Consider the following 18609-nt stretch of genomic DNA (forward strand, 5'->3'; position numbering starts at 1 on the left):
CAGCTGGAAAGTGCAAACATTTTATACACAATACTTTCTAACTTGAATGAATAACACAGCCTACTGTTTTCATCAAAGTTCTGGTTACGCACTTTTCAGTAGTCAAGACTGAAACATCACCTCATAAAACAGTAACCTGCTGCCAGGCAGTACAGAAATAAATGTGTACTCCCACAATGCTTACACTTAGGTAAAGAAAAATCTGCAGGATAATTAAATGTACATATAGAACCCCAACCTGTCAACTCCCCACATTTCAGGTAATAAACCAGTTTACTGTGCAACAGGTAGGGGGAAAAAAGTTACAGACATATTAGTGTTGGATGGATACTGTCTTTTTATTGACAAAGCAAACAGTTGAAAATTGTAATCATTTATACCAAAATAAATAACTCATTTTTCCCCACTGGAGATTCAAAGTGGTTACAGTGTTAAAATTATTCCGGCTGTGATTCCATTTCATAAAAGGTGTCCGAAACATTGTCTTTTTTTGGCACAGGAGGAAGCAAGCAAGAGTGTTTTGGAAGTATCAGTGCCACTTTATTTCTGAGTGAAGAGGAGGCAAGGCAGACGGAATCACCACCCTGAATGTGATGTCAGGATGTTAAGGATGTGAACTCTCTGCACACAACTGTCCTTAATCAAAAGACATACAAGCCATGCCTCTCTACTTCAACTTCACAAAAGCTAAAACAAAAATATTACAAAACAAAGTGCCTGAGAAGTGTGGAGGAAAGTGACACCAGTAGTTGGCCTACTATTTAAATTTTAAAACAGTTTTGCATTGACTTAGAGGTATTTTTCTTTGTAGCTGAAACAAAAAAGGCTGCAAATAACTTCTAGATTGAGCTGTTAAAAGTCAGTAGCGTGCACAAGCTGAACTCCTTATAGCTAGTAGTAGCAATGCCATCAGATGAAGGCCCAAGAAAAGGGCAGAAAGCTTACATGGCATATCATGGCTAAAATGACAGCTGAGTTCTCTTTAGGGCTTAGCAATGCAGCAGACATGTGGATGGACAACAGACCTCCATCTCCAACTTCAGTGCAACACCAGTCCCATAACTACTACATTTCTATGTCTGTACAGCGTAGACAGCCCCAAGAAACCAATCATAAGCTAATATGTGGAGTGGTAAGGGATTCAGGTGGAACGTTTATATCATGAACCTTGTTTTCAGTAACCAGGCCATTTACTATAATGTAAACTTGATCACACATTTTATATAAAAATGTCCAAATGCAGCAGAAGGCCATCAAGGCAAGCAGTCTTACAAGTTACTGAATCTTCAGCATTTCAGCTACAAGCCATGTGACAATATCCATACGATGGTCCACAGCTCACTGTCTCAAAATGTCTATGAGCAAACACTAAGAGCTGAGTTGGTAGGGAGGTGCTACTTGGTAGGCAAAACAGGAAGGAATAACAGTTAAACCAACCCATCAAAGGCATTTATGTTGAAGGCTGTATCCATGAAGCGTTTCAGCTCCATGAGGTGTGCCGCCTTGTTACCTGTAGCAGGTGCAGAAGTTGGATCCCGGCCTGCATACCTATAACACAAAAAATATACAAATTAAATATAAATATCTTCTGAGCAGGCGAAACAAACAAATATGTACATTCAATAAAATACAAATAAAGATGCATATGATAAAATCATTTACAGAACTAGATCTTTAGGCAGGGTCAGCTTTGCAAGGGTAAGCATTTCCTTAATAATTTTTTGTGGCAGTAAAATTCTGTCTTTTTGTATAAAATTACTACTACTACAAATGCTCTCAAACTTTGATACCAAATCCAGTTTGGTTTATTTTCATAGGCGACAATCTTGAGAGCTGTGTAACAGCAGAAACATTTAAGCAACGCTTTGCCCCCTCCGGTACTGTCCTGCCGTAGGCTGCTAGCTCTGTTTGTGGTTTTCCTTCAATATATTTCCTAAGCTGATGACTCCCATCTTTTCTACGTCATACCACGCTCCAGACAGACGAAACAGCCTTCAGAGATCCTCCACTGGTCTCTCTACTATCTTGGCCTGTGTTAGAACTGACCAAACAATGTATGTTATCTAATGGGAATGTTATTGCTACCTATTACTATTGATATAACCCTGAGTATGATAGCTAGCAGCCTACCGCAGATTCCTTAATAGCCCTTTTTTTTTCATCCTTCCCTGCTACTCGAAGTGATCCTGTTATTTACTGTGTATCCACTAGGTGGCAGTATATACCCATCCCACACTATTCAATCTCTCATGTTAAGCAGATACTAAATCACTTCTAAGAGATTCACTAATACACTGCCCAAGCCTTCTACCTCTGGGACCCTCCTTGCTCTTACCTATCACCTTTTTGTAAACTGGTGCTCCATTCTCCATACTTTTCTTACCTCTTACTGCATTCCCCACACCTTTTCTACCTCTTAACTTACCTATCCAACCACTGATTGTTTCTTGCAGTCTTGCCTTCTTCCTTATCCTGGGCTCTACCCGCTCCGTTCGCCCTGCGGGCTCACTCCGCTCCCCTACCCTGCCCCCAATTTCCACCAGCCCCCAGCACCTCTACACTTATAGAACATAACCACTCCCATCCCCACCATCAACCAATCACATCAACCCACCCATATTAATCACCACACCCCTAATTACAGACTCTAACCTAATTCTATCACTTCAACCCGCCCCATCAACAAACTAACTCTCACATACCACACTCCAACCTACCACCATGCTTATCCTATCTCCACCACCATAACCCATGTAGCACTTCTTCTAACTTTGTCCTATCTAAACTATCTTACCACCTCACCTAACATTACTCATCCCCCCCCTTCCACATAACTAACATATACCTCAAACCCCATACACCTCCCTCATTCCCCATCTCCCCCTCTCTGGTCAACAATAACAATACTTCACTATTCCCCTACAAACTCAAACCCATCTCCAACAAAACTACACCCCTCCTCATTAACATCACCCCAATAAAATTAGTAACCCAAAAACAAGAAACTAAAATAGTCAAACACCTTCTACTACACATTCGTCACTTCATCACCATATTTCTATCTGGCAATATCCACCCAAACCCAGGCCACCCCCCCCCCCCCATCCCCACAAAATACTACTTCCCCTTCTCACTTCCCACATATATCTAAAAAGTCCCTCCATTTCACTGCTCTAAACGCCCAAAGCATATACAATAAAATCCCCAACCTCCATGCCTGGCTCCTTCATAATCAACCAGATATACTATCCATCTCTGAAACCTGGTTGAAATTCCACATAAATGACTCCGAACTACTTCCACCCAACTATTACATTATTCGAAAAGATAGAACAAACAAGAAAGGTGGAGGAGAAGCACTGCTCTACTCTTCCTCCCTCTCAGGTACTCCCTTCACCAAACCCATTCCACAATTTAGTAATGCAGAACTAGTTTCAACCCTACTTAAGATAAACAAACAAAAATTAATCTGTATCGTGTCCCTCTATATCCTTCCAGGTGATAATATCACAACACTAGAACATATTCTCTCTTGGTTTTCTATCAATGTAACTAACTAAACCATCATCCTGGGTGATGTTAATATCAACTGGGATGCTATTCATTCCCCCACAAACCCCCTAAATATAAACCTTTACAATATGTCCCAGCTCATCAACACCACAACTAGACCTTCCAGGGACTTCTCCACTGGAAGTACCCTTGACTGGATTCTAGTATCCCATCCTCACTACATCTCTGAAAGCGGTACTCTTCCTGACACACTCAGCGACCACTTCCCTACCTTTGCCCACTGTCTTTACTCCCCCTTACAACTATCCCATACTTATATCCCTACCCGGTCATTAGCAAACTTCAACCCCAAAATATTCTCAAACCTGCTCAATCAAACAGATTGGAATCCACTAAAGACTCTACCTCTAGATAGTGCTGTTGCCTATTTCAACACAACCTTTCTACACCTCCTTAACACCCTGGCCCCCCTAAGAACAAAACGAATTAAGAGTAAATTTGTACCTTGGTTAACTAGAGACACCTTACGCATAATGACTCTCAGAGACAAAGCTTGGAAATGCTACCAGAAAAACAAAACAATCACCACCCTTAACGAATACAAACTACTGCGTAACAAAATTAAAAAACATATTTCTTCTGACCGCAAATCTTATTTTTCCACACTACAAACTAACCACAGCACAAACCCTAGAAAATTCTGTCAGAGTATCTCCTCTCTGCTTACTCCAGGAACAAAAGAAAACCCCTGCCCTGACCCAAAAGCCACTGACATAGACCTAGCTACCCAATTCAACTCTTTCTTTATTGACTCCATTGCCAAACTAACTTCCTCCTTCACCAAACATCCTAGTTCTACAACCCTACAGCCACCTACTTATTCCTCCTCTAGTACCTCTTCTCACTCAACTACCCCCTCCTCTAATACCTCTTCAAACTCAAATACCCCTTCCTCCATACAGCCCATCCCAATCTCTACTATTAAAAAACTCTTACAAAAGCTGAAACCAGGTTCAAATGCCCCAGACCAAATTTCCTCTTACTGCTTAAAAATATCTGCAGATGCCATAGTCTTTCCCATTTGCATCCTAATAAACAGGTCAATTACAAAAGGTCTGGTACCACAACCCTGGAAAAAGGCCTTCATTATTCCACTTAACAAAGGTGGGAGCAATAATAATATCTAGAATTTTCGCCCAATTGCCATCCTACCCCCCATTTCCAAACTGCTAGAAAAATGCATTCTCCTACAACTATTACCCTATCTGAAAAATAACCAACTCCTAAAGTACAGCTGTGTACACTTACAATAAATGTAGATGTTCGAGTGTATTCACTGTTGCAGTCATTACATTTGGGTAATCTGCTGGCAGGTTGCCCTCAGTCGGCCTGAATAACAAAGTCTTGGGTCCTGCGTCGGTTGCTGTCTCCTCTTCCATGACGTCAGGGGTATAAAACATGCAGCCGACGCCATTTTATTCAGTTTTTCTTAGCCCAGATGTCAGGTGCCCCCCAAATGGGGAGCAAAAATATATATATAAAAAAACAGTAAATATATAAATGCACTTTTAAAAAACATACATTTTACCTTCAACTAAAAAGCAAATACATCCCAAAGGCTTTTGAGTACAGTGAAGGAAAGAAAATGCATAGAAATTATATAAAATGCACTTTTAAAAACATAAACTTACCTTCAACTAAAAACAAATACACCACAAAGGCTTTTGAGTATAGTGAAGGAAAGAAAAGGTATAGAAAAGGGGGATGGCGGGTGGGTAACCCGGACTGCAACAGTGAATACACTCGAACATCTAGATTTATGGTTAAGTGTACACAACTGTACTATGTTCTTCGTGTTTCACTGTTGCAGTCATTACATTTGGGTAGAATCCCAAAGCTATGGGTGGGAGGATGGAACTATACAGCATTAGGAGCGGCTATAAGGCCCTGCAGGACTGCAGTGGTAAAGCCTGCCCTGGATTTGGAGAAGAGAGAGATAAATGTTATTGCTTTGTGAAGGTATGAACAGAGCTCCAAGTAGCAGCTGCTTCTAGGATGTCTTTGGTTGGGACCCCTCTGAGAAAAGCTGCTGAAGTAGAGGCAGCCCTGGTGGATTGTGTTCTGATCCCCTTAGGCACAGGTTTACCATGGTGTAAATAGCAGAAACGAATGCAGTGGGTTATCCATTTAGAAATAGTCTGCTTTAATATAGCCTTCCCCTCTGATCCTGCAGCAAATGCTACCAGTAGTTGCTCAGACTTTCTTACAGATTTGGTCCTATTTAAGTAGAGTCTTAGTTGTCTGTACATCCAATGAATGCAGAATCCACTCCCCCTTGTTCTGTGGATTTGGGTAAAATGTTGGTAGGTGAATAGTCTGGTTAAGAGCCACATTGGATACCACCTTAGGCATAAAAGAAGGATTGCTCCTCAGGGGCACCCTGTCCGGGTAAAATATAATAAAAGGCTCCACTGCCATGAGAGCCTGTAGTTCTGAAACCCTTCTTGCTGAAGTGACTGCCAAATGAAAAGCTGTTTTCCAAGATATAAATTTTATATCCGCAGGAGCTGCTGGTTGAAAAGAAGGCAGGGTGAGTTTTTCCAGCACAAAACTGAGGTCCCATGCAGGAGTTGGTGCTCTTCCGGGAGGCCTTACATTTTTGGCCCCTCTAAGATGCTGTTTAAGGAGTGGATGAGAAAAGAGGGGAGGCTCTGTGTTGTAATGAGCCAAGATGGTGGAAGCATGGATTTTTATTGAAGAAAAAGATAGGCCCTTGTCAAGCATCTCAGTCAAATATTGCAAAATCTGAGGAATATTGGGCTTTGCTGTGTCTATTCCTTGTGCTTGGGTCCAAGCACAGAATCTCTTCCATTTATCAGCATAAGATGTTCTAGTACTAGGCCTTCTGGCTTCCAAAATGATATCCATCACAGGTTTACTGAGAGGTGGTGTTTGAATAATTAGTTGATTAGCCATGCTGCAAGATTCAGAGTTTGGAGCTGAGTGTGCAGAATTTGATAGTTCTGCTGAGACAGTAGATGAGGTACTTAAGGCAAGTACCACGGAGGAAGGTGAGACATATTCCTTAGAAGCGGGTACCAGTGCTGGCGAGGCCAGTCTGGAGAAATTAGAATCATTTTTGGTTTTTCCTGTCTGACTTTTAGTAAGACCTTGGAAGCCAGAGGGGGAAAGACATAGACTGATAGTTTTTTTCCAGCTGAAGGATAGAGCATCCACTTTCCATGCTTTTTTGTGGTGAGTTCTTGTGCAAAATTTGTCCAACTGATAATTTTGGGGAGAGGCAAATAGATCTATGTCTGGGCTCCCTCATTTCTGTGTTAACATGCTGAAGATTTGTGGATCCAGTTTCCACTCGTGTGGGTCTATAAGATTTCTGCTTAGGTCGTCTGGCAGAGTATTTTGCTTTCCTGGCAGGAATTGAGTTTGTAGATGTATTTGTTAAGTCAAGGCTGTGTTCCACAAAGCCATGGCTATCTGCAAAGGGGGTAGGAATGGGTACCCCCCTGCTTGTTTATGTACCACATAACTGTGGTGTTGTCCGTCTTTATCAGCAGTTGTCCTGGATGAAGCAAGTCCTTGAAGGCTGTCAGAGCATTTTGAACAGCTAGCATCTCTTTCTGGTTGATATGCAGATGCATTTGGTTTGGGCTCCATTTGCCCTGAATGCATCTCCCTGCCAGGTGCCCCCCCCCCCCCAAGCATAGTCTGATACGTCTGTAGTTAGGGTTTGAGTGACAGGGGGTAGAGTGAATGACAGTCCCTTGTTTTGGTGACATGTCTCTGCCCACCAAAGAAACTCCTGTTGTAGGCAGGGAATGAGAGGAATCACTGTTTCCAGGCTGTGACAATGTTGGCTCCATAAACGTTTTAGGCACCATTGAAGTTTCCTCATATGCAGTCTCGCATATGGAATTAGTAGAATGCAGGATGCCATGAATCCCAAAGCCTGCAGAATTTGCCTTGCAGATAACTGGGTTTTTGTTGCCATTTGTTTGAAGTATGTTGTCAGTTGCCTTTGTTTGTCTGGCGTGAGGTAAGCCATCTGGGCAGTTGCATTCAAGCTTGCACCCAGGAATGTAATAATTTGAGAGGGTACCAGTTGTGATTTCTTTCCATTTATAGTATACCCTAGGCATGCTAGAAGCCTTTTTACAAATGCCAGATGTTGAAGAAGAGTGTCCTTGTCCTCTGCTTGAATGAGACAATCGTCCAGATAAGGATAAATTTGAATGGTTCTTTGTCTGCAGAATGCAATAACTGGTGCCAGGCACGTTGTAAAGACCCTGGGCACAGTAGATAAGACAAAGGGCAGTGCACAGAATTGGTAATGCAAAAAACCTGCTTTGAAGCGGAGGTATCTTCTGCATGATTCCCTTATTGGGATATGCAGGTATGCCTCTTTTAAGTCTAGAGTTACTAACCAAGCATTCCTGCCTAGCATAGGCAGTAGCTGTTGTAAAGTCAGCATTTTGAATTTTGGAATGTCCAGGAACGTGTTCAGAATCAATAAGTCCAGTATTGGACGCCAAGAATGGTCTTTTCTGGGTACCAGGAAAAATCTTGAATAAAAACCTTGTCCTTTTTCCTTTTCTGGTACTGGTTGAATAGCCCCCATATCCATGAGGGACATGACTTGTTTCTGGGCCTCTGCTCACTGGTTTTGTGGCAGATCCAGCCATCCGTTTGGAACTGGCAAAGTATGGAAATGAAATCTGTACCCCTGGGATACTATGTTTAATACCCACTTGTCCTGGGCAATTAATTACCAATTTTGAGCATGAAGTGCTAGTTTTCCCCCCAAGGGGGCTGCCAAAAGATAAGTGCCTGGTGCTGGTAGAGGGAAGTCATTAAGACTGCTTACTGTATGGTTGTGCATTGTTTCCTCCAGATTTGGGGGTGAAGGCACCCCATTGCTTTGATCTGTAAGAACCCTGTGAATGGTATCCTGAGCCTTTTGAGCGCCTGGATTTGTCCCGAGTGGCTCTGTTAGAGACAGGAAAGGGCCAATTTTTAGTAGGCCAGTGCCTACTGAACCTGGGTGGCTGCACTTGCAAGAAATCTTTTTTGCATAGATTTAGCTTTGTCTTCCATTTTCTTTAAAACCTCTTCTGCCTTATTACCAAACAGAGAATCATGCTGCAAAGGTGCATCCAACAATTAAGCTTTAACATGATCAGGCAGATTTTGCTCCTTGAGCCAGGCATGCCTTCTAATCACAGATCCAGTAACGGGCAGCCCTACAAGAGGCCTCCAAGGAATCAAAACCACATTGCAAAGTATGCTTTCCAACCTGTTCTGCTGAATGCAATAATTCCTGTAACTCTATTTTCCGCACAATCAGAAATCAACATCATTTTCTGTTTAAATAAGCCCATAACGTGCTGTTGATATTTAAGCATATGAAACTGGCAGTTTAAAGCCCTGATTGCCAAGGTTGCAGACGTATAAACCTTCTTACCCCATCTACCCAGCGCTCTGGAATCTCTATCAGAAGGGGTAGGATTTTTGACTGTAGAGGCCTTTACACCATTGGGACCCTGAGAAATAGTCTCAGGATCAGCAGCAGGATTTTTGAAAAGAAATTTGTGGGAGTCAGGAACCCTGTAATATCTGTCTGGCTTACTAGGAACTGGAGGCAGGGAATCAGGAGCCATGCTTGATTCCGAGAACACATCATCAACAATGTCCAATACAGGAGGTATTGACAAAGGCCTATGCTGAGGAAGAAGAAAATCCCTAAGCCTCTTTTTTGATTCAGAGAAAAACTGACTTTCCCAGTGAAAATGGTCCCTTAAAGTATGCAAAGTCTCTCCAAAAGAGTAATGCTCAGGAGGAGATACGGATGGGATGGATTTCTCTGCATCAGAATCCTCATAGGGTGGAACAGAAAATTCCTGATCAGAAGAGGAATCAGAAAGAATGGAAACCGGATCTGAAGATTCATAATCAGTGCCTTGTCTAGGCCTCTTAGCGGGGGAGTTGGGAACCCCTGATCAAGGTAATTAAATCCTCAGCCATTTTGATCATCTGTTTTTTAGGCATAGCGGCCTGAGCACATGGCTCACGCATCGGTTATTTAGACATAGAAACTGTTTTTTACCTTGTTTTTGTTGCTGGCATTGGTTTAATATAAAAATGTTGAGGCCTGAAAACACCCTCAGAAGCTGGTGCCTGCTCAGCGGTTCCAGACCCATCCAAGGGAGAGACATCCACAGGTTCAATACTCTGAGAATCTCGTGGCATACCGGACTCCAAATTGGTCTCTGTAGAGGCCTGCGACTCAAAAGTAGCGGGTATCAGGGGCTGCGAAAGCGCCTCACTGAGTACTGGTGACTGGCTTAGGAGAAGCTTCGTCGTCTGTTTTGGACCTCGACGGTCTGTCTCTGTCTTTTTCTTTGCTAACCGATGACATTTCAGGATAATTAAATCTTGAACCAAAATATTTAGAAGCAAAAATGTACCGACGCTTAATAGTGCATTGGTTAAATCTAGCACAAAACCGACAGCAAGGCACGTTGTGATCAGGGCCTAGGCAAGGAGTACAGTACAAATGAAAATCCTTATGAGGTATTTGCTTCCCACAAGTAATGCAATTATTAACTTTTACTGACAATCGGTAAGGAGCAAGAAAAGGTTTCCCCAACGGGGAACTTAGCTTTAGTTCGAAGACTTCGTTTCTGTAACTCGAATACGACAATTTCAGGAGTTGGCCGACTGGCCCTTGCGAACTGCTTCTGCTTCGGGCACCACGTGGCAAGAAAGACTGCATAAAATGGCGTCGGCTGCATGTTTTATACCCCTGACGACCTGACGTCATGGAAGAGGAGACAGCAACCGACGCAGGACCCAAGACTTTGTTATTCAGGCCGACTGAGGGCAACCTGCCAGCAGATTACCCAAATGTAATGACTGCAACAGTGAAACACGAAGAAAATCCACCACACAACATGGTTTCAGGCCCGGCCACAGCACCATCACCGCTCTCCTTACCTTCCTTGAAACTACCAACAAAGCCCGTGACTCTGGCCGTATTGTATCCACCCCTCTTACTAGACCTATCCAAAGCCTTCGACACCATCTCTCATAACCTTCTCCTCACCAAACTCTCTAAGCTAAACCTTTCCCCTACCACTATCAATTGGTTTACCAGCTACCTGATAGACAACAAACTGTCAAATGGAAAAAAGCTACCTCTAATTCCTCAATACTCCCACTGGAGTACCCCAAGGTTCTATTCTTGGGCCCTTGTTATTTAACATTTTCATAAATGACTTCTATCGGACCATCCCTAAAACTCACCTCATCCAATATGCCGACGACTCCACCATAATCTGTTAGCCACTTCCATCCCCATTCTTACTAAACTAACCCAAAATGCCTTCTCCTTAACTGAACAATGTATGCTAGACAACCACCTAGCACTCAATGCCACAAAAACTAAACTAATGTTATTTACTCCTTCTAAAACCACCATCTTAGACAAAAATACCTTCATCATCACCAGTCAGAATAACACACCCCTTGAAATAGTATCGAATACAAAACTGTTAGGTGTCCTAATCGATAACCAACTCAAGTTCAACACTCACTTACAAGCAAATATCAAGAAAACGCACAAGAAACTCGGCATGCTCTATCGCCACAATCGGTACATCTCCACCCCCCACCAAACTAACACTCGCTACAACATACCTTATCCCATCCCTCCTTTACGGAGCCCCACTCCTCACCAACCTACAATCCTCCCTAAAAGTTAAACTATCCTCCTGTTACTATAAAATTTCAAAATTTGCAACAGGCTACAGATCCCTAACACATCACTGCACTGCTCTTCACAAACTCAACTGGCTTGAACTACCTAACTACCTCACCTATATTCAACTCAGTCAAGCCCATAAACTCATCTCTAACCCCTCTCTCTGCCCCTCCCTGGCCTCCACCTTTAGGATACACCAGCCCAATAGATCCCTAAGATCCCAAAATCTCACTGAACTACACAAACCCTCTCGTCCACCAGGTAAAAATCTTCTGTCCTTCTCCATAGCCCGCCTGTGGAATTCTATTCCTCCACTGATCCGCACAACTAGCAGCCTGTCTTCAAAACCTTACTCCACTCCCATCTAACTTCCAAATGGGAATGCTCCTGTACCCATCCTCCATGAAATTCCCAACCCAAGCTAATCCCCTACATCCAGCAGACATCCAAAATCCTACTATTATTACTTAACAGCAATAAGCACCTATTGTACTCATACACCTGCATATACACAAAATTGTATAATACTGAAATAAGCATCCAAAAGTACAGTTGTGTACCTACCATAAATGTAGATGTTCGAGTGTATTCACTGTTGCAGTCATTACAATTGGGTTATCCTGCTGGCAGGCTACCCGCAGTCAGCCTGAGTTCCAAAGTATAGATCTGGCGTTGGTTGCTGTCGCCTCCTCCCTGACGTCAGTGCGCCAGGGGTATAAAAGATGTAACAGACGCCATTTTCTTGCTCCAGATGTCAGGTGCCCCTAAAATGGTAGGCTCACTAATGCCAAAAAGCATGCATAACCAAAAAACAACTTTTCCTTCATCTACAAGCAAATACACCACATGGGTTGTATAGAATAGAAAAGTGCAGATAAGTCCCAGCAAGGAAAAGGGGGATGGAGGGAAGGTAACTTGGACTGCAACAGTGAATACACTCAAACATCTACATTTATGGTAGGTACACAACTGTACTAATGTTCATCGTGTTTCACTGTTGCAGTCATTACAATTGGGTTGAATCCCGAAGCTGTGATAGGGAGGCTGGTGCTAAATAGGATTAGGAGACGCCATCAGGCCTTACAGAACTGTAGTGGCAAAGCCTGCCCTGGATTTAGAATAGAGAGGTAAGTGATAGTGCTTTGTAAAAGTATGCACTGAACTCTAAGTTGCAGCCTCTAAGATGTCTTTAGTTGGTGGTACTCTGAGGAAGGCTGCTGCTCTGGTGGAATGTGGCCTAATGCCCTTAGGCACTGATTTGCCATGCTGTGAATAGCAGAAATGAATGCAGTGGCCTATCCACTTTGAAATAGTCTGCTTTGAGATAGGCTTTCCTTGTGATCCTTGTGATCCTGCAGCATAAGCTACTAGAAGTTGTTCAGTCTTTCTGAAAGCTTTGGTTCTGTCCAAGTAGAAGCGTAGCTGTCTGTAAATGTCCAAAGAATGCAGAAGTCTCTCACCCTTATTCTGTGGGTTTGGGTAAAAAGTTGGCAAGTGAATTGTTTGGTTAAGGGCCACACTGGTCACTACCTTAGGCATAAATGTAGGGTTTGTCCTCAGAGAAACCCTGTCAGGATGGAAAATGATGAAAGGTTCCACAGCCATGAGTGCCTGTAACTCTGAGACTCGTCTAGCGGAGGTTATTGCTAGGAGAAGAGCTGTTTTCCAGGATAAAAATTTTATATCAGCTGCAGAGGCTGGCTCAAAGGGAGGCAGTGTACGTTTTTCCAAGACACAGTTGAGGTCCCATATAGGTATTGGTGCTCTCCTTGGGGGTATTATGTTTTTTGTCCCTCTGAGGAAATGTCTTAGTAATGGATGGGAAAAAAATAGGTGGTTCTGTATTGTAATGAGCTGAAATGGCAGAGGCATGAATTTTAATGGATGAGAAGGAAAGGCCTTTATCCAGCATCTCAGTTAAGTATTGCAAAATCTGAGGAATATTTGGAACAATCATGTCAATACCTTGTGCCTGGTTCCAGGCAAAGAATCTCTTCCATTTTTCTGCAAAAGTTTTTCTGGTGCTAGGCCTCCTGGCCTCCAAAATAACATCCATAACTGCTTTAGAAAGAGGTGTCTCTTGAATGGCTACATTATCCGCCGCGCTGCCAGGTTTAGGGTCCTCAGTTGGCTGTGCAGTATTTGACTGTCTTGTTGAGTCAATAAGTGAGGAATTTGAGGTAGCGTCCAAGCTGGGCATTGGGACAAGCTCTTTAGGATTGGGTACCAGTGCCGGCGAGGCCAGTCTGGGGCAATCAGAATCATTTTTGGCTTCTCTTGTCTGACTTTGAGGAGGAGAGGCAGAGGAGGAAAGGCATATACTGTTAGGTTTTTCCAGCTGAAAGACGGAGCATCCACTTTCCATGCTTGCTTGTGATAAGTCCTTGTGCAGAATCTTTGTAGTTGGCAATTGTGAGGAGAGGCAAATATGTCTATATCCGGGTATCCCCAGTTCTTTGTTATCATGCGGAAGACTTGTGGATCCAATTTCCACTCGTGGGAATCCATTAGGTTTCTGCTTAATTCGTCTGCCAGAGTATTTATCCTTCCTGGCAGGAATTGTGCTTGCAGATGTACTTGGTAAGTCAATGCTGTGTCCCACAAGCTCATGGCTAGTCTGCAGAGGGGGTAGGAACGTGTGCCCCCTTGCTTGTTTATGTACCACATGACTGTGGTATTGTCAGTCTTTATCAGTAGCTGTCCTGGATGAAGTAGATCCTTGAAGGCTGTCAGGGCATTTTGAACTGCTAGCATCTCTTTTTGATTGATATGTAGATGCATTTGATTTGCGGACCATGTGCCCTGAATACATCTTCCTGCCATATGTGCCCCCCAGGCATAATCTGATGCATCTGTTGTCAATGTCTGCCTGGCTATGGTTAAGGTGAATGGCTGTCCCGTGTTGTGGTGACAGGCTTTTGCCCACCATTTAAACTCCTGTTGCAGGCAGGGAATGAGAGTAATTATTGTTTCCAGGCTGTGACGATGTTGAGTCCAAACACTTTTTAGATACCATTGAAGTTTCCTCATATGCAGTCTTGCATATGGAATTAGCAGAATGCAGGATGCCATGAAGCCCAAAGCCTGCAGAATTTTTCTTGCAGATAACTGGGTCTTTGTTGCCAACATTTTGAAATAAGTAGTCAGTTGTCTGTGTTTGTCTGGTGTGAGATAAGCCATCTGGGCAGTTGTATTTAAGCTTGCACCCAGGAATATTATCTCTTGAGAGGGTACGAGTTTTGATTTATTTTCTTTTACTGTGTTCCCTAGGCCTGTTAGTAATGTTTTTACAAACGGCAGATGCTGTAGTAGTGTGTCCTTGTTCTCTACTTGAATAAGGCAGTTGTCCAAGTAAGGATATATTTGAATTCCCTTTTGTCTGCAAAAAGCAATTACTGGTGCCAGGCACTTTGTGAAGACCCTGGGCGCAGTAGATAAGCCAAAGGGTAGTGCAGAGAATTGGTAATGCATTGAGCCAGCTATAAATCTGAGGTATCTTCTGCGTGACTGTCTGATTGGGACATGCAGGTATGCCTCTTAGGTCTAAAGTCACAAGCCAAGCCTTGTGGCCCAACATGGGCAGGAGCTGCTGCAGAGTTAACATTTTGAATTTTGGAATGTCCAGGAATGTGTTTAGGATAGAAAGGTCCAATATTGGCCTCCATGTTTTGTCCTTTCTGGGCACCAAGAATAGCCTTGAGTAAAATCCTTGTCCCTGCTCTTGCTGTGGTACTTGTTGAATGGCCCTCATGTCCATGAGGGATGAAACTTGTTTTTGTGCCTCTGCCCATTTACTGCGTGGCAGGTCTGGCATACCGTTTGGCCTTGGTAGGGTGTGAAAATGAAACCTGTAGCCCTGGGATACGATATTTAAGACCCATTTGTCCTGGGTGATCATATGCCAATTTTGAGCAAAAAGTGCTAGTTTCCCCCCCAAGGAGCTGCCAGAAGATAAGTGCTTGGTGCTGGCAGAGGAAAGTCATTGAGACTGTTTCCTGTATGGCTGTAATTTTTCTTCTCCGCTTTTGGAGGTTGAAGCACCCCATTGTTTAGGCCTGTATTAGCCTTGGGGCTGTGATCTGCCTCTGGGGTGTCTGTATCTACCTCTTTGTGGCCTGTCTGACACTGGAAAGGACCAATTTGTTGCAGGCCAGTTCCTGCTAAATCTGGGAGGCTGTACCTGTAAGAAATCCTTGACTGTCTGCACAGATTTAGCTTTGTCCTCCATTTTCTTCAAAATCTCTTCTGCTTTAACACCAAACAAGGTATCATGTTGTAATGGAGCATCTAATAATTTTGCTTTAACATGATCTGGCAGATTCTGTTCTTTTAACCAAGCATGTCTCCTAATGACAGAACCTGTAACAGCGGCCCTGCAAGAGGCCTCAAGAGAATCAAAACCACATTGCAAAGTATGCTTTCCTACTTGTTCAGCTGCATGCAATAAATCCTGCATTTCTTTGTTTTCTGCACATTCTGAATTTGTCAACATTTTTTTTGTTTAAGCAGTGACATTAGATATTGCTGATATTTAAGCATATGAAATTGACAATTTAAAGCTCTTACAGCCAAGGTAGCAGAAGTATAAATCTTTTTCCCCCATCTGTCCAGGGCTCTTGAATCCCTATCAGAGGGTACAGGGTTTTTTGCAGTGGACACCTTGACTTCTTTGGGACCCTGAGAGATTGTTTCTGGGTTTGCAGCAGGGTTTTTATAAAGACATTTATGTGAACCATGAACCCTGTAGTATCTGTCTGCCTTAACAGGAGCTGGTGGCAAAGAGTCAGGCGACAGTCCGGACTCTGAAAATACATCATTTACAATGTCTAAAACAGGAGGAATAGCAAGGGGTCTGTGCTGAGGTAATAAAAGGAAGTCTCTGAGCCTTTTCTTGGATTCTGAGTAATCTTGGCTCTCCCAGTGGAAATGCTCCCTCATAGTATGCAGGGTTTCCCCAAAAGAATAATCCTCAGGAGGAGAGGCTGAAGGAATAGATTCTTCAGCATCAGAATCCTCATAGGGAGGAAGAGAATATTCCTGGTCAGAAGAGGAATCAGAGGAAATGGAAACCTGATCTGAAGATGCATATTCTATCTCTTGCCTAGGTCTCATCAAGAGGGGGATGGGAACCCCCTGATCAAAGTAATTAGGTCTTCGGCCATTTTAAGCATCTGTTTTTTAGGCATGGAGGCCTATTCTGGTGAATGCTGTACTTGTTTCTTTGTCTTTAGAGCTGCTTTAGACTTTGCCTTTGAAGCTGAAGTTGATTTTACATATAACTGTGTGGGCCTGAAAACACCCTCAGCAGCCGATGCCTGCTCAGCGGCTCCAGACCCATCTGAGGGAATAGTTTCCAAGTGTCCAATACCTTGAATTTCCAGCGGCCTGGTCGGCTCCACGTGGGAGTCGGAAGCGGCCTGTGGCTCTGAGGTAGAGGGCATCAGGGGCTGCGAAAGCTCCTCACTGAGAACAGACAGGCCTAGCGGAAGCCTCATCGTCGGTTTTGGACCTCGGGTGCCTGTCCTTTTCTTTGCGCTTTTTATAAACTCCGGTAGTCGGTTGCTCCGACGGCATTATATAGTTAAATCTTCTGCCAAAATAATGAAATGCAAAATCGTACCGATGCTTAATAGTGCGTTGGTTAAATCTAGCACAAAACCGACAACTAGCAATGTCGTGGTCAGGGCCTAGGCAAGGAATACAGTAAGAATGAAAATCCTTATGAGGTATTTGCTTCCCACAAGAAATACAATTATTAACTTTTTCTGACATGGGTCTGGAGAAAGAAAAAAATTTCCACAATGGAGTACTTAGCTTTAATGAAGACTTCGGATCTGAAATTCGAATTTGAAAATCTCAGGAGTCGGCCGACCGGCACTTGCGAACTGCTTTTGCTTCAGGCATTGCGCGGCAAGAAAGACTGAAGAAAATGGCGTCGGCTGCATATTTTATACCCCTGGCGCACTGACGTCAGGGAGGAGGCGACAGCAACCGACGCCGGACCTAGACTTTGGAACTCAGGCCGACTGTGGCTAGCCTGCTAGCAGGATAACCCAATTGTAATGACTGCAACTGTGAAACACGATGAACATCATCCTACTATTATTGCTTTACTCCAGTAAGCATCTACTACATCCATACACTTGCATATAAATATAATTGCACAACACTGTAATAAGCATATATTGCAACCAACAGACTTTGTACCTAAATGAAATTGTTTAATCACAGTATTTTCTTCTTCACGTGTGCATGTTTTTTTTTTTGTATTTTTCCCATTTTTGGGTATTACTACATTGTCTATTGTTATAATTGCTTTGTAATTAACTTCTAATTGTTTTTGATTCATGTACTGGAGCTTTTCTCCCCAGGACACCATTAAAAAAGGGCTCCTAGTGGCCCAATGGACCATCCTGGCAACAAACTGCAAATAAATAAATAAATAAAATAAAACAATGGGCTAGCTCATTAAGCAAGTTTGACCCCATCCACCTACAAGTGTTTACAATGCACTGTTAAAAGACAAAAGGTCACAACTAGGCAAATCCAGCTTCACCCTTGAGCATTCATCTGGGCCCAGTGGGTCTTGGCTGATTAAAGAATTGCTAAATACAAACTCTACTGCTTGTCCATTATAGAGAAGTCCTCCTATCCTATAAACTAAATCTGCAGTTCATCATTTGTCAAACACCACAGAATGCTCATTGGCTGTTTTATTCCTTACTTTTCCCTCCAACGGGGCATACTGCCAGTTCAGAAATGAAAACACATTCAAACAAGAAATACTGTATTACTCAGATTCCAAGTGGGAATAGGATCTTTGAAAGGCGGTCTATGAAAAATTCAGTTTAAGAACACCTTAGACAACTTTAAGGATACAATAGGGTTGTGATTTTTCCAACATGAAAACTTGGATATGGCTGCCATTTGAACCATGGTGTTAGAGAAACTAGCACCTTTTTTGAATAACCCTGCTGGAAAACCTAAAATAGAAGGAACAGGTGGAAAAAAAAAAATAAAAAAAAAAAAAAAAAGGATCTAAGCCATTAGAGGAAGCCAAATAGCAAATCTTTTCCATTTACTTCTGTAAAACTTCCTCATGTTAGGTTTCTGGGATGACAGCAAAATGTGAGTAATAGAAGAGGAGAGCCTAGCATCCCTGGCCATCAATGGAATAGAAGCAACCAGAAGTCTTGGTGAGGCTGGCTGGAACAGGTGGGACAGAAGGTCTGGAAGAGTATCTAGCACCCATGGAGGATGTGCGGGGTGTTTCAGATGAGGCCAAAGGTAGGGGAACTAAACCTGCTGGGGCCAGGAAG

The 18609-nt window shown here is 43.0% G+C and overlaps 1 protein-coding gene across 3 annotated transcripts in view; it reads right to left on the reverse strand.

Moving 5' to 3' along the window:
• Positions 1–319: 319 nt before the first annotated feature.
• The window catches only part of OGDH (oxoglutarate dehydrogenase), a 1195521-nt gene continuing 1177231 nt past the window's right edge, over positions 320–18609 (reverse strand). For all 3 annotated transcript variants that reach the window (XM_044084237.1, XM_044084236.1, XM_044084238.1), the window contains one exon: positions 320–1548. In XM_044084237.1, the coding sequence (XP_043940172.1) occupies positions 1428–1548 (121 nt within the window). In that variant the 3' untranslated portion in view covers positions 320–1427. The remainder of the gene's footprint in view (positions 1549–18609) is intronic.

Source organism: Protopterus annectens, chromosome 9.part0 (genome assembly GCF_019279795.1).
Source record: "Protopterus annectens isolate FY-2018-M chromosome 9.part0, PAN1.0, whole genome shotgun sequence".
Taxonomy (NCBI): domain Eukaryota; kingdom Metazoa; phylum Chordata; order Ceratodontiformes; family Protopteridae; genus Protopterus; species Protopterus annectens.